We start from the raw sequence: 16,040 nt of genomic DNA, 5'->3' as shown, positions 1-16,040 counted from the left end.
ACTTTGAAGGGAATGTTTTTTGTCATTTACACCAGTTCAACTCTAATGACTCCGACTCATTAAGACTTTGAAAGTCTTGCTCGTTTAGGGTGATGGATCAGCTCACGCCTGACAGAAAGTAACCTATTTTGAATCGGATCTTTAGGCACTTTTCTAACAGCCTGTCACAAAAATGAAAAATAACACAGATCGTACAAAATGACAGACATGAAAAGGCATTTCAGCACCAATAAAGTGGTTTCCAAACAGCAACGAGTTACTTGACACACGATGGATTATCAGCAGATTGGATGATGTATCTGGTATAAACTGACATGTCATTTTATATCTTGTGTTAATTTATTCTCTTTCCTTACGATTTGAAGAGTGCTCCACACAATATGCTGTTACAGTGAGATTCAAGCAGGAGAAAATGAGTAGAAAAGGAGCCAGAAGGAGAAAATTGTGTTGACTTAAAAATGTTGCGGTGGCCTCGATTGTTCTTGAATGTTTTTAGTTGTTTGGATTCACTGAGTGAATTGTAAGATCGGAGGACTGCATGAACATATATTAATCTACAAGTGAAAATTAAAACTTTTATCTGCTTATCATATAAATCAAGCCATCTGAACCCAAAAATATGAAGGAAGATTGGATTCAGTTAGAAGTTCTGCTAACATGCACACATAGATGAGACGATTTGAACGAACAGTGAAAAGATTTGCTCAGATTATTGCTGATTCCTTTGTTTTCTTAACTAAGGATCTCTGTTTCTTGTTCTTTTTAAACTTGCAAATATTTTTCTTAGATTTATTCATTCACTTGCCACCTGTTGCGTAGCTGTGGGTCAACCAGGTTCATCTAATGCATCGCATCATTTTTCAATTCTGTTTAAGCCTGTTTTTCATTTTCTTATTCATTAAATTTGTTAGTTTGTAGAAAAGTTAGTGGCGTTATCCGTTGCATCTGTTTTAAATATTTAAGACTTCGGTAGATGACACAGGTCTGTGGTTTGGAGGTCGACTGGCTGTGCTGATTCGCCTGCCAGTTGTTCCAGTGGAAAAAAGTGGCAACAGCTCACTGCAGCTCTGTGGGTCTCCTCCTGCAGGACTGGGGCCGAGCCGGAGATGTGGCAGCGTTGGGTGTGTGTTGGCATGTTCCGTGCCAGGAGGAGGAAAACTTTGTTTTCCAGCTGCTGTCGTCGCTCCTGCATCCCCAGCTGCAGCGAATCAAAGGCCACGTGTCTGGAGCTCAGCCAATGACCAGGTGCGCAGTCGTTTGTCTCACTTTCGGATCCGCAGAGGCAATCCGTCACACGCACACGTTTAAGCCAAACAAACAGGACGGTGGTCCTCCATTACTGATGGATGAGGTCTGTTCACACCAAAAGAGAAGGCGATACATATGTTTTAGCTATCTCTCCTGACTTCTTAATCAAGAACGCAGAGTAGGGAAAGTTGAATTTAGCAGCCCAAAGTGTTGGAAAGCCATTGTGGTGCCTCTAGGCACATACTGCAGAGGAAGGAGTGTGATGTGGTGTGTCGTTAACAGGGAGGAGTTGTGGCAGAGCTTAGCGATCGTGCAGCACTGCCTTCTTGGAGCTGGGAGCATGCTGCCCCCATTGGATGGCGCACACGTCCCTGACCTGTGAGGCTGCAGTTCTGCACACTAATAGTACAGAAACACGCTTTTCCATGCTGGCTTGTCTCACGATTGGCCTTTTCTCAGGGTGCCCTCCATGGTGAATCTGGGGGAGATCAAACTGCACGTAGGCGTCGAGTACGGTAAGAACACAGCGCACGATCAAAAGCACCATCAGTGTCAGTGGGCGATAAGTGCAGCTCATTCTGCATTCTGCATCTATACGGGACGTCTGTGTGTCTTCTCCCCCCCTTCAGATGATTCATGGGAAAACTACAGAGTGTCCATCTGCCAGACCATGAGACTGCTGCTTCGTGAGTGGAGATTTTCACTTAAAAACTCTCCTGTTTGAAATGTGACTGCGGTGCAAACTTGTATCCTCTTTCTCTAATCCAGATCACATCCTGGAGCGCTCGGAAGATGATACAAAATCCCTTTTTGTCATCATTAAGGTGCCCGATCCTTTATTTCTGTCACAATCACTCTAGGGGATGTCAAACTCCTGGAGGTTTTTCCAATTTAAAACCTGAGACCATAAAACATTACTTCAGATGTCACATATCTTGTACAACGTGATTGAAAAAAAAAAAACATAAGTGGAAAAAGTGTGAAAGTTGCAGTAAAATTGTTGCATAAGTTTGCACATCTTGAACTAATATTTAGTTTGATTTTGGTATATATTGTTCTTTAATAGCAGTTTGCCTTAACTTGACTGTATTTGCCCACGTTTCCCTACAAAAGGTCTTCAAATTTGTCAGATATTTTGGACATATGCACAAAATATCTCAGTCTCACAGAAGTAAGACAAAAATAAAATACATGTAATATTTCAGCAAGATACATGAGCTTGATTTAAGCAAATGATTCCTTAGTATTGATATAAAGTACAAGCTCCACTGACAGATTATTTCACTAATAACAAGACATTCTTCCCATATTACAAGTGAAATAGTCTACCTTCATTAATATTAAGGAATTATCGACTTAAAAGGCTCATAAATCTTTCGGAAATTTTACTTGTAAGTTAGTTTTGTCTCATTTCGAGTGTGCCAAGATATTTTCACTAGAAACTAGACCAAAAATACTTGGTAAGACTTTGTGTTTTTGGAGAGTGGATGATACATGAAACAAAATAAGACACAAACAAAAGAAAAATACACACCCACCCTCCAATAATCCATTGATAGAAATTGACCAATCATACAGTCTAGACTGGATTAAGAGAAGAGTGTGATAACAAAGACACCACGCAACTGAATTAATTGTCACACAGCATCAAATGTTTGATAGCACCTTATTTATATCCTCATCATTATTGTGAGTTATCACACTTTCTCACCACACTGGTAGTTTTGCTATGTCATTTATTTGATACTGTAGATGCTCAGCTGTCAGCAATTCACTGTGATTGGCCGCTTGTATAAATTAGTTTGATCTGGCGAAATGACCATCATTAAATGGGGGATTAAAGCACATAAAAACCAAACAGGACAGAGGAGCGGTGCCTGCTGTTTGCACAGTTATATCCGTTTGACACAGAACATCTCTCCTTTCTGTCTGTCTTTCCACCATTTACCTGCTGAAAACACTGTAAGCCTCATTAAAAGTCCACAATACTCCAAATATTTTGTCACTTTAGAGTCTCTCTTAAGGCCTTCGGTGGTTTGCGGATCTTTTTAAAATTCTAAGAAAAGTCTTAGGAGTACTTGCCAAGTTTAAGTTTTGTCTCGATTTCTCTGAGCGAAATCCACTAATTCATCAAGATGTCAATACGTCGTCAATCTGTAGCCCGTTTTTCCACAAACTTTAGCCAGGCCTTTAGGAAGAAGATGCTTTTTTTTGGAGCTATGCTTCTTAGTCCTGCTGTAAAGGGGAAACCGTGGAGATGGTTGCTACATTTAGGACACAATCACTATTTGGAAAATTCCTGCAGCTCCTAAAAGTGTTTCGATTGGCAGCTTCCCTGACCAGTTTCCATCTTTTCTTTTCATCAGTTTTATCCCTGTTGTCCCATATTTTCTCCAGTTATTGATGACTGTATATACTGTCATGAAATGCCGTGGAAATTTTGATGCTCTTCTCCTGTTTGAGTCCTTTGTACAATGAGATCATTTTGGTCTCTTGTAACCTTTCTGCAAACTATGGCTTTCGCTAAAGTTGTGCAATGGTGCAAATGGGCCACGTCTATTTGAGGTCAGTCAGGTTCACTTTAAAGCGAACCGGTTATGCACATTTCACATTTTGCACATTTTTGTACTTCCATTTGTGTCTCAGCTGCTTCTAAAAACAGCCCAAGTGATTAAAAAACATCCAGACATTGTTTGGCAATAAGTTTTTTTAGTGTTTGGAAAGTGAACCATTTCAAAAACCTCCTGATTGTTACGAAACAATTGATAGGCACTGCACTGTTACCTAGCAACATAAGTTGAGCTCCAGCATGTTTGGTCAACTGGTTTTCATGTTGTATGCATTGTACAATGGCTGCTGGAAAAAAAAACAAGTGTCTTGTTGTTGACTTACATTCAGAAACCACTTGCTGAATGGTGAGAAGTGTGCAGGAGGCTCCACTTCTGCTTTACAAAGATGTATGCATCTGTTTGCAGCCATTTTTACATGAGCGTAAACGTTGAGTTTTGGGGGCGTGGCCAGCAGCAGCTTATTTGGATTTGAAGTGACAAGAGGTGACAAGAGGCCCCAAAACAGCTCATCCTGAAAGGAGGTGTGTACACTTCTGAGATCTGCAAAGGGCTCACTGTGCTCATTTTTGCTTGCAGATCGTCGGTGACCTCATGTTTTTCTGCGGCACACACAAGAAGGAGTTTGACTCACGTTGGAAAAGCTTCACTCTTGTCAAGAAGTCAATGGAAAACAGGGTGAGCTGGTAGAATGACAGGTTTAGGCCTGCTTAATGTCATCAGTTTCAATAAGTAACTTACAGGATGATTTAAACGCCTCGCCTTTTCGTTTTTACAGCTTCTTGGGAAAAAGCGGCACATCAGAGCGCTGCTCATCGACCGGGTTCTGCTCCAGCATGAGGTTCGCAACGAGAAACACACTCATGCCCGAAAATAAATCTTCCAGATTTTCCAGTGATGAAAATTGTATTTATTTATTTATTTATTTATTTTTTTGTTCTTCCTCGCGAGCAGATGAGAAAACTGGTGGTTGAGGGCAGTGAATACAAAGTGGTCCATCAGGAGCTGCTCTGTGATCTGCTGCTGCTTTCTACCAGCACGTACAGCCAGGTAGAGAACTAAATTCAGAACGACGTCTGGCTCCCGTTTTCGTGTGAGTGCTTAGGTGAAACTGGAGCTAACTGTGCAAACACACATATTCCTGCAGGTACGTAGCAGGGCGCAGAGCGTGCTGATGACAGCGATGGGAACCTATAGTTTCTCTTATAGAGACATGATTCCCCGTATGTTACAACTGCTGTCTCCACAGAACACCGCGGGCACGGAGCAGCAGTTCAAGGTACTGGGAACACACACGTCCAACACGTGACTCCTCAGAGCTGCCTCTCTCTGTGGTGCTGAATATGAAAGACATGCTAAAATGCACCATGATATTGATGGCTTTGTTAGTGTCACTGGAATTGGTAATTCTGTGGATTCTGCATATTTACAACCAGATGTTGAGGCTGGAAGCCTGGTTTTTCTTTTCCCTGCTTACACTTTACTTTGCAGTTTTTGCTTAATAAGGTCTAAGACGCACAAATCAGAGATGTGTAGATATGATATTAATATCTGCTACATCACTGAGGTATAGTCGGAGGTCTACAGTTTGCACAGCAGGCCAACAGGTGGCAATAATTCACTACTAGCATATTTAGCAGAAAAAGAAAAAAGTTCTTATTAGAAATTTAGCTCAGTTGTTGTATCCTTGAACACTTAATTCATCCTATTGTGAATAACAACAATGTCATCCCACAGATTTTGTTCAATTGTTTTCTAGTTTTGTTTCTTCTTTCCTCTCTATTTGGAGTGTCGTTTCTTTGTCACTGTGTGACACATTTTATTTTATCATTCCAGATCCATTATGGCAGCACATTTCACTTAGTCAAACAATCTAAGTTGTTCACAGAAGGGCATGTAATACCCTGCCGCACTGGGGAAGATGATGACATTTAGAAAATACTAACGTGAAACCATGAAATGAGCACCAAGACTCCAGAACGGTGATTTTGTTCGGCATTAACAAAACGTAATATGGACGTAATGAAATAAGGGTTTCATGGCACGTCTTACTGTTCGGTACACACCTCAGCTTTTATGTGATGTACAGATGAGAAACGGCAACAAAAAGTTCACCTTTTTGTTTTTATTAGCTGTTTTATGACAGGAACTGTAGCTAAACATGTGTTCACTGAATAGAGCAGAGGGCTTGTTTTCCATAATTCTGCTAGCAGTGTAACCGGGCATTGCAACAAAAATGCGAATGTGAAAACTCAAATTAATGGTGTAAATGTCACATTACTTCCACTCTTTGGCTTAAAGATTAGCTTTATTCAAAAATTAATGTAAAAAAATTTTCAATAATTTCACTGAATTCTGATTGAATCAACAAGCTCTCTCACTCTTTGGTTACCTAGCAACTCGCGCACTCTTTGGTTACCTAGCAACAACTTGCTGAGTAACTTGCTTTGCAGCAGTTTAAGGTTCCACCACTTAAAAAATTAAAAGGAAAAAAAAGTGTTGAGTGAAAACTGTGGATAAAACAGAAAAGACCATCTCATTAGCTTGTCAGTATTTCAGATATTTAATACAAAAAAATGAATCAATAATTATCAGTATCGACCAATATGAAACGCTTATATTGTGACACATCTTTTAGCCATATCATCCAGTCCTATGACTGACCTTATGGGATTGTGTTAGTCACGTTCAGTTTTGAAATCAAATCGTCATCTCGATACCTTCTCGATACCTGATTTATAGGTTAATTATATTTTTAAGGGCGTGTATACAGTTGACCTCTTTCTGTTCTTTTTTTCTTCAGGGTAGTCTGTACTGCCTATTGGGCGCTCCCAGTGGTTTCTGTCCAGCAACCACACGGGACTGGGATTGTGTCGGGGAAGTGTGGCCCGCTCTGGTCCGATGCGGACTATCACACTCGGTGACCCTGGAGAAGCCCTCCATTGGTCGACTGTTTGATGACATCATTGATAGGATTCATCGCCTTCACGACACCATTGGAATCTACTTCACTGTGAGACACGCATCTAATAACAATCACCAAACAAGCCTTGACTGTGGTCTGTTAACCGTGGGTCTTTCTCCTTTGGTCACCTCCCTGTCTAGGTGTCAGAGAGATGTGTCGAGATCGCCAACCAAATTGCACAATCTAAAAATCCCACACCTTGTTCGAAGCTCCCATCCAAAGAAGAAATAAAAGAAGGAATTCAGCGTCAGCGAATCAGAAATGTTGTTGCTGCAAGGTAGGAATATTTTTAAAAAAATGTTAATGTACTGTGGAGCAGATTTAGGTGAAAAACAGCCAATTTTAATCAGCATAAAAATGCTACAGAAAAACTAGTGGGAAATTTTCTTGGTCAGTTTTTGTTGCTATTATTTGTAGTTTGTTTAATGCTTCTGAACATGGCTTCTTGTTTTCACACAGAAAATATGAGAAGCTAGTCAATGACCTGTTGGACTGCCTCGAAGACAGAGATCTGTAAGCTGTTTCCTGACATGCGCATTTCATGCTGTGTGCACACATAACAGAAATTGAAACAAATTATGAGATTAATAGTGTAATGTCATTTTTTTACCAAGCATTAGCAATGCTAGCATTAGCATAGGAACGGTGGTGATTTTAGCTCACAGGAGTACAACTTTTTTACATTATGAAAACTATTTAGGCAATTGCCAAGTGGAGTAAACACACAAATACATAAAAGCTAGTGCTAGCTCTCTGGCAAAGCTAGAAGCAACTGGAATTTACAAAATAGTAGCATTTTAAAACCTCAGTGAGGCATTTCTTAAAAAGTAGTACCAGTAGGTTAATTTTGGAGAAGTTTCCTTTCTTCAAAAGGGAACTTTTGGAGAAATAAAAAGACACGGCTACATAAGTGCTAGCGTTAGCTCTTCAGAAAAGCTAGCTGTGAGAGTAATTGAGAACAGCTGCAGATTAAAACTATTATAGGTCATTACTTTAGAAGTTGTGGATTATATACATATATTATGACTTTAGGTACATGACAGACATTAAGACAGGTAATCATGACCAAAAGAAAGCTACATAAATGCTAGCATTATCCCTGCAGAAAAGAAGAAAACTAGAACAACTCCTGTAAATGCTTACTTTAAAAGTTATAGATTGCTTAGAACTGATTTGTTGTTTTTCTGTCACCAATCATTAAGGGGGGGAAATGATAATAATGAGCAAGTGATTCACACTTACTGCATTTTACAATTGTTAGCATTAGTACTGCAGCTAACTTCAACAGAATGTGAGATATGAAAACGTTCATAAGTTCAAAGGTTATGGAGTTGCATATGATCATTTGTAGATTTTTGCCATGTGGCAATCATTTAGGCAGCTAATAGTTTGAGGAGTAAAAATAACACATTAGCATTAGAAATGCAGCAAAATGAGATGCTAAAGAAAGATAAAAAATTATGCGTTTCAAACTCTCTTGAGCAATTACTTCAAAAATTAAGTGAGACTATCCTTATTTAACAACTTCCAGTATTCCTAGTGCTTGAAAATGTTCCCGTAATAGCTAATGAAAGTCACCATGACAGAAATTAATCTAGCAATGAGTGATATTCTGCCAGGAAACTTTAAATACAGTCCTTTATATTGACTACTGGTAGCATTTTATTTTACAACAGCACCCTCTGGAATAATTGCCATCCTACGTATCAGCTCCTGCTGGCGTAGTTGAATGTTCATTTAAAATGTTTTTTCACCAGAATATGCTTTGTGTTTCACAAAAAATTGCTTTTTTGCTGCCTGAAATTACTTTTTTTTTTTTTTTTTTTTTTGCCTCTGTGGTCTATATGTCTGTTTTTGTTTCAGGCCCTGGAAGTTTGAGCACATGGCCACAGACCTGCTGGCTCTTCTTCTGCGAGACGATCATCCTCTCCCACCTGACGCTGTCCTCTACTTCACACAAACCCTTGTTCACGACTCCATTAGCATACGCAAGGTCTGCATCTCCCTGTATGTGTCTTATTATTGTGTTTTTCTTCATGGTATATGGAATCTAAACACTTTCCAGGTATCTGCTTTTCCCTCAGGTTATAAAAATGGAAATAAGGTGGCTGAAGTGTTTTTTTGGTGCTACTTTTCCAGCTGTAACATGATGCTTAGAAACATAAACGCCCTTTACTTTCTTATGCCAGAGCACCTTATCAGCATAGATATTGAAAATCCACTCTCACATACAGATTCAGGTGTTATATGACATAGTTTAAACACAGATGTTCAGCTTTCATACCAACATCATAAAGTTTACTCTAGATAGATCTCATTACATTTATCTTCAGCAGTAAATAATATCTAATAACACACAGCAAAGCATTAACCAAGGTTTATTATGTTGGATCATATCAGATACTATGCAACAGGAAATTATGTGTGTGCACTTGGGTGCAGAGAAAGTCGCAAAGAGTAAGTGATTCACACTTACTGCATTTTAATTTTGTTTAAGACAAATTTACTCAGTTAATTTTTATTGACATTGCACTGTATATTTCTCTGTTCCACACCAGTAAAATTGCAGTAAACGCTACAGTTACTGATAAAAAATGTTTTTTAAGGACGAGTTAAATTAAGATTTAAGTCAATCTGATCATGACTAAATTTAGAAAAAACAACCTATTATCTTAATTAATCAAAATTAATTTATATAGTGCTTTACTAAATCCAAAATGTATTGATTTATAGTAAAAATGAAACAAAAATAAACATATATATATATATATATATATATATTCAAGCATTCAACTGGTCCATAAGGACGCAAGGCTGCGTCCTTATGGAAAACCGAGAGCGGCGGAGATACCAGCGACTTATATATGTACATTTCCAGTTTTTTTTTTTTTGTTTTTTTTTAGCTGCGGCTCATAGAATGGTGCGCTCTATAGTCTGGAAAAAACGGTACTGTAATACTCAAATAAATAAGTCTTAAGTTTAGGCTTCAACGTACCTGATCTACAATCGTACATACATTGGGAAGTAGTGCATTCTGGAAGCAGTTTCAGTAAAGGAGTGATCACCCCACTGTTTGTACATCGACCTTGGGACTTCTAAGAGGCCTTGATTTGAAGATCCTCATGCATTTATTATTTGGGGGGAAAGAAATCTCATGCTGCAATTATTTCATATTTTTTTATACTGCAACATATATAAAGGCAACAGAAACATTTATTTTGAAGCTATTTACACATATTTGCTCGCCAGTAATCAGTCCACTTTGCACCAGTAGTGAAAGGGTTTGAGATAAAAATGCAGATCTTCATGTTAAAGGAATAAAACTCTATAAACCCTGGTTCCTGTTATTGAGATCAATGTTAATTTTACAACAAACTCCACTGAAACAGACACAATTTGTCCCGTCCCTTATGATGGAAGCAGAAGAAACAAAGCAGCAAAGTATATCCACCTTATATATTTTGTTTCATAATGGCCACTAACAGCTGTTGATCATAATTCAGTAATACCAGTTAAATCTTGCATAAAAGCAGCAGCATCAGCATTTTATCAGCGGCACAGCAGATGGCCAAACTCAGCCAGATCACATCTGCTACTCAACAACTCGCTCTCGCTTTTCTGCTTTTGGTTTTTATTCTTGCAAGTTGTAAATTTTCTCTTCTTCTTTTTTTTGTTGGCTGTAACTTGCTTAAAAGTAACCAAATTTAAAAACAAGGTACTCCGCCAACAGAAATGTGTAAAAGCAGATAAATGACTGCTCTCCTGCATCACAATAAACAGTCAATTAGAAAATGCCAGTAGATTCTAGTTATGTTGGGCCTTCACTCTTTTTACTCTTTGCTAATAACTTGATTTGTGATGCTTTGCAAGAGTATTTATAACCCTAGGTTTTCATTTTGTCACATTTTGACGATAAAATATATGTTTTGTTGGAATTTTATGCGGAAGACCAACGCAAAGTAGTTCCGAATTGTGACATGAAAGGAAAAAGTCGCATGGTTTTCACAGTTGTTTATATAAGGAATCTGAAAAGTGTGGTGGGCATTTATATTCAGCCCCCATGGTCAGTATTTTCCTGAACTTTCACTGCATTACTTTTGGGGCAAGCCTCTACCAGAATTACACATCTAGAGGAAAAGTGTTGCATCTTTACGATGCTGTTTGTTCTCTGATGTTCTCTAAAATGGATTTTATGTGGCGGCATTAAAGTAAAGGAGTCGGTTATAAACTTTTCAGATGTTCTTAAAACAAATTTTAAAATTGTGTATTATCTTTCTTCAACAATTGTGCATCAATTTTGCTGGTTGATTATATAAAATCCCATTAATTCCACATGTAAAGCCAGGTGATTTCTAACAAACAAAACTTTTAAATAATATTCAAAGACTTTAATAATGCTCTTTACCATAGAATTCAAAATAAAAGCACAAAGCCAATATTGTTAGCATTCAAACTATACACATTTTTATAGCTCAAGTTACCAATGTTTTTATGTGTTATTACTGTTGGGAGGCATTGCTAAGCATTTTTTCAGTCAGGTAAATTTAGATGATATTGCACCATAGTGTTTTTAATCTTGAAGAAGTAAAATAAGGAACACTTGAAGGTCACATAACAGCAGTTATCCATCTAGATTCAAGCATTCAACTGGTCAATATGCAAAAATTTTGAGGAGAATAATGTAGCAAAGAGAGGAAGAAGAAAAAAATACATAAAGGACTGTGAAGGACAACTAAAAAGAGAAATGTGGTTCAAAAAGTGTACAACAGAGCTGAAGCCTGGACTAAAAAGCGTGTTTCAGAAAGGTGATTTAAAGTTTAGCTGTGATGTTAAAACAAAATGTCTGAATTATATTTGTGATATTCGAGATAGCTTTGTTTAGGAATATAACCAGAAGATATATGCTGTGGTAAAAACCCAGTGATATTTGTACTCATTCACAAAAATGAACTTTAAATCTATAAGACAATAAATAATTGTAATTTCCATCAGATAAACTCAGCATTAGACGTCTGGTCTTTTGTGTGTGTTTTTTTCTTTTATTGGGCTTTTAGAAACGTGGAACAAATTTAGATTCAACTTTCCCTAAGTGATTCAGAAACTGTTAAGCATTTAAAGCATTTATGATAATCAGTTTAACCTTTCTTTCTGTTAGGTGTCCATCTCAGCCATGGCAGGAATCCTGAAACAGCTGAAGAGGCCGAGAAAGAAAGTGACAGTTGAGCCTTCGGATATCAGTGAGTGTATACGCTCCAAGCTAAATCCACAATCAAATTAGAAGTAGAATGCTTGATTCTTGTTGGAAAAGGGCTTTAGAAGTAAGTTTTATAACATAATCTTGACTCTTGTGTAATTTGTGAAACCAGAGTGGATTCCTGCCTTCTCATAGCTGCATATTTGTGGATTTTTCTGTGGAACATGACTCCCAAGTTATTTGTGGATTTCTTTTAAATGAACATATATAAGACATTTAAAAGAAAATGCAGCTTGGGAAGCTGAAATACCCCAGCGCAACAGTACTTGACACACTCCTGGGATTTGTAGCAGTGGACTGACATGTACATGTAAAGGTTGTCAAAGTAAAGCTAGCATAACTGACCTACTTCTCTTTCTCTAGCTATTTTATATTAAAACGTTTTACTGAATTGTGGACTTTGCCTAATCGTCGTGGGTTTGACGATGCATACATTTTTCTTTTATATATCACATTTAGTACATTTGGTGTGTTGACAACTTGACAGCTAACACTATTGGTAGTCATGGTCGACAAGCGGTTGTTTTGCCCTGCAGCAGGAAACTGAATCTTGATGTCACACTGCAATATATCTGTAGACAGGCATATTGTTACAGCTTTTATTTAATAACCTTAATCATGCAAGAAAGAGGAATATCCCATTTTGTCCTTTTTGTTGAGCAATTCTGCCTCTGACGCTGCGAGGTAACCAGACCCATCCTGCTTTCTGCCTGAGCTGACATGTAAATGCACTTGTTGTAAAATAATGGCTTCTTTCTCCTTTTAGGTGGAATCAAGGATCCAGAGGGGATTTGTGTTGGGGATCGTGAGGGAAACTGCTGGCTGCAGTACGACAGCAACAACCTGCCTCTGAGCCAGGAGCAGTGGGACTTGCTGCAGTACGTGGAGAAAACTCACTGGGGCTACTACTCATGGCCGAGGTAAATACAAAACGACTAATTGTCGCGCTGGTGGATTTGGAAACTGGAAGGCGGATTAACTGCTTGGTTGGAAGGAGCGAAATAGCTGATTGACTCAAGTGCCTGTTTGATTTGAGGCGGGTCTTTGTGGCTCTGCGGCCACTGTTATGTCCGACTGACTGCCGGATGACTGATCTGGGTTGCTGGATCACTTGCGGGGGGTTGAACTGACTTCCTGTCACGGCCCGGCCCAGATAAGGCAGAATGAACGACTTACTGCCTACCCCAAATAGAAGAATTGATGCATAGGCAGAGGCTTGGCTGTCTTGGTATGCGAGCTGCGTGCTGAGTAACTGACTTTGTAATCATCCATTTATCCTCGCCGCTTATTTGAAGACAGTGTGTGTCTATCCAGAACTTTTTCTCCCTTTGTGTTGTTATCTATAAATCACAGCAGCCTCTTCTTTTGTCTGCCACTCCTTTCAGAGAAATGATGATCTATGCATCCTCCGAAAAGCCACAAGATGACCTGCCATATGAGGAGATGAGTGAGGTGTGTGCTGATGCTGCACAACACACACACACACACACGCACACACTCGAACACAATAAAACAAAGAACTCTCTGTGGCGCTTCATTGTAGCATTCACTTGTGTGTCAATCAGGCCGAGAAGATCATCTTTGAGTACTTCTCGGACTCTGACTTCATTGACCAGTTGATAGAGTTTCTGTCTCTGGAGGAGCGGAAAGGGAAGGACAGCTTCAACCCGCGCCGCTTCTGCCTCTTCAAGGTGTGAATTTAACCTCTCATCCACTGACAGTGTGACAAATACACAGCAGAAACACAAACTCTAACCAGGCTAGGTTTTCTAGTTCAGGGCTGCAACTAACAATTATCTTACCTATTCATTAATCTATTGGTTATTTTGACAATTAATTGATTAGTCAGATAAAATTAAATGATTACTAAATTAGTTCAATAATCAGTTAATTACAATTAATTAATGGTTTCATCCCTAGTTTAGTTTGAAGTGCAAATATCTTAGGACACATTAAATAAGACAAAAACTGACTTACAAGACAAAAGATCTTTTTTAAGTCAATAATTCGTTACTGAAAAGTAACTGGCAGATTAGTTCACTTATGACATGGTAAAAATGTCTTGCAAGTGAAACTCGTACTTTTTTTTTTTAAATCAATATTAAGGCATTGTTGACTTAAACAAACTTCTATTTCTTGCATATGTTCTAAGAAACTACCGAAAATACTTGGTAAGATTGAATGTTTTTGCCATGTATTTAACGGGGAAGCGCCGCCTCTGGCTCAACTCCACCAAGGCTGCAATTACTGTCTTTGTCTGCTGTAATTTGTTTTTTCCGCCTAATTAAAAAAAAAAAAAAAACTTCCTACTTACCAGTCAAACCCGAATGCTTACGTTTGATTGGCAGGGGCTGTTCCGTAACTACGGCAACGCGTTCTTGCCAGTGCTGTGGCCTCATCTGGAGCAACTCGCCAGCAACCCCCACGAGAGCTCCCAGCGCTGCTTGTGCGAGATTACGGCCGGACTAATCAGAGGCAGCAAACACTGGAGCTTCAGCAAGGTGCGCAGCAGAAATCCCCTCTCCGTAGCAAAATAAAAATCCCGTCAAAATCAGTAAAAACTTTCATCACTCTGTCCATGTGTGTCTGTGTTAGGTGGACAGGTTGTGGCAGCTGCTTTGCCCTTTGATCAGGACAGCGCTGAACAACATCACTGTGGAAACCTACACAGACTGGGGCACATGCATCGCCACAGCCTGCGTGAGTCACTCGGCTGCACTTCAGAGAAATTGATTTTTATGTAGTTATTTTCAGCCTGAGTTTGAAAAGATCAGATCTGGTATGAATCACGGGTTAATTTTCAGCGGTTCTGGCAGCCGCACTCTTGTGATTATTATAACAGTTGTTCTCCGTTTGGCGAAATGTCTCAACGTTTCTGCGGTGGGAAATTTGTTTATTCTCTCAATAAATTACACAGATTACAATGTCACTGAAAAGTTAATTGATTTAAGCATTCGGAACGATTTATTTCAAGTATTTATTTAAGTTCATTTTGGTTATTTGTGGCTTTCTGTTAATAAACACCAAAACCCACCGATAATGAATAAATACTAATGGTCTGCAGCTTCATGGAAAATAAACTTCTGACTCGACATATTTCTAGCATTTAGTCATTAACACCAAGGCTAGAAAAGCATGCAGTTGCAATATTACTGCCAAATATTATATAATGATGTCAGTTGTTTTCCTCACTGCTGTTTTTCTCTTGCTTGTATCCATGATTTGTTCTTTCGGTCACTGACCGAAGCTTGTGACCACAGATGAATGTGGCAACGTAGATTTGCCGTTTGGCTCAGCTCAGAAACAAAAGCTTCTGCAAAGCAAAAAGAGAGAACAAAGCCAAAATGCATAGATTACAGAACAAAGGAAGAAAGAAAATGAGAAAAGCAAGACTTCTACAAGAATAAAGTAACAGAGAAAATTAATTGAATGTGGCAAGGTGTGAATGATGATGAAAACCCAAACGATCAGCAGAAAAATTACTATTGATCATAAGTAAAAGAGTATATATTATGTACAGCACAAGGATATTTCAAACTTCTTTCTTCCACTCAATTTTCCACTAATATGCTGATACATGTCATAAGGATTAAAATGGAAGACACCAAACCTGATGCCGTTAATTAGGCTGACATATCTGTTATTAAAAAGAAATGAATTTCATGTTTTCAATAAAAAGAAATAAATGCTTCAAATATGCTAATATGTGTGTAAGGAGCTCAACCTTTTCACTGAATAAATTAACTTGTTGACAATATAATATCTTCAGATCTATTTTTTGGCACACCGTTCCAGCTAACTCTGATGCAACTTTGTTTTTCCTTGTGTGATAAATAAAAGGATCCCCCTGTCTTATTTTATCTGTATAAATATGTTTTCTTGATCTATTCTAGAAAATCTCACATTTTTTTATTTTATTAATGTAGGAAAACCAAAAACATCAGGAGGGCCTGCAAACATTTCCACATTAATAATCCTGCTGACACACAAAGCAGCCGAGTGCACG

The 16,040-nt window shown here is 38.5% G+C and overlaps 1 protein-coding gene across 1 annotated transcript in view; it reads left to right on the top strand.

The window, feature by feature from the left end:
• Nucleotides 1-16,040, top strand: part of psme4b (proteasome activator subunit 4b) — a 48,657-nt gene that overhangs the window by 20,304 nt on the left and 12,313 nt on the right. Inside the window, exons 20-38 of the mRNA XM_008437097.3 lie at nt 1,088-1,245; nt 1,531-1,626; nt 1,708-1,763; nt 1,878-1,934; nt 2,017-2,072; nt 4,395-4,493; nt 4,594-4,656; nt 4,770-4,865; nt 4,963-5,094; nt 6,619-6,828; nt 6,921-7,057; nt 7,240-7,293; nt 8,644-8,773; nt 11,936-12,017; nt 12,801-12,954; nt 13,420-13,486; nt 13,600-13,725; nt 14,383-14,535; nt 14,630-14,734. Coding sequence (XP_008435319.1) covers nt 1,088-1,245; nt 1,531-1,626; nt 1,708-1,763; nt 1,878-1,934; nt 2,017-2,072; nt 4,395-4,493; nt 4,594-4,656; nt 4,770-4,865; nt 4,963-5,094; nt 6,619-6,828; nt 6,921-7,057; nt 7,240-7,293; nt 8,644-8,773; nt 11,936-12,017; nt 12,801-12,954; nt 13,420-13,486; nt 13,600-13,725; nt 14,383-14,535; nt 14,630-14,734 — 2,031 coding nt within the window. The remainder of the gene's footprint in view (nt 1-1,087; nt 1,246-1,530; nt 1,627-1,707; nt 1,764-1,877; nt 1,935-2,016; nt 2,073-4,394; nt 4,494-4,593; nt 4,657-4,769; nt 4,866-4,962; nt 5,095-6,618; nt 6,829-6,920; nt 7,058-7,239; nt 7,294-8,643; nt 8,774-11,935; nt 12,018-12,800; nt 12,955-13,419; nt 13,487-13,599; nt 13,726-14,382; nt 14,536-14,629; nt 14,735-16,040) is intronic.

The sequence above is a fragment of the Poecilia reticulata genome, chromosome 19 (assembly GCF_904066995.2).
Source record: "Poecilia reticulata chromosome 19, P_reticulata-male-v2, whole genome shotgun sequence".
Taxonomy (NCBI): Eukaryota; Metazoa; Chordata; class Actinopteri; order Cyprinodontiformes; family Poeciliidae; genus Poecilia; species Poecilia reticulata.
This window is presented reverse-complemented; position numbering and strand designations above follow the sequence as displayed.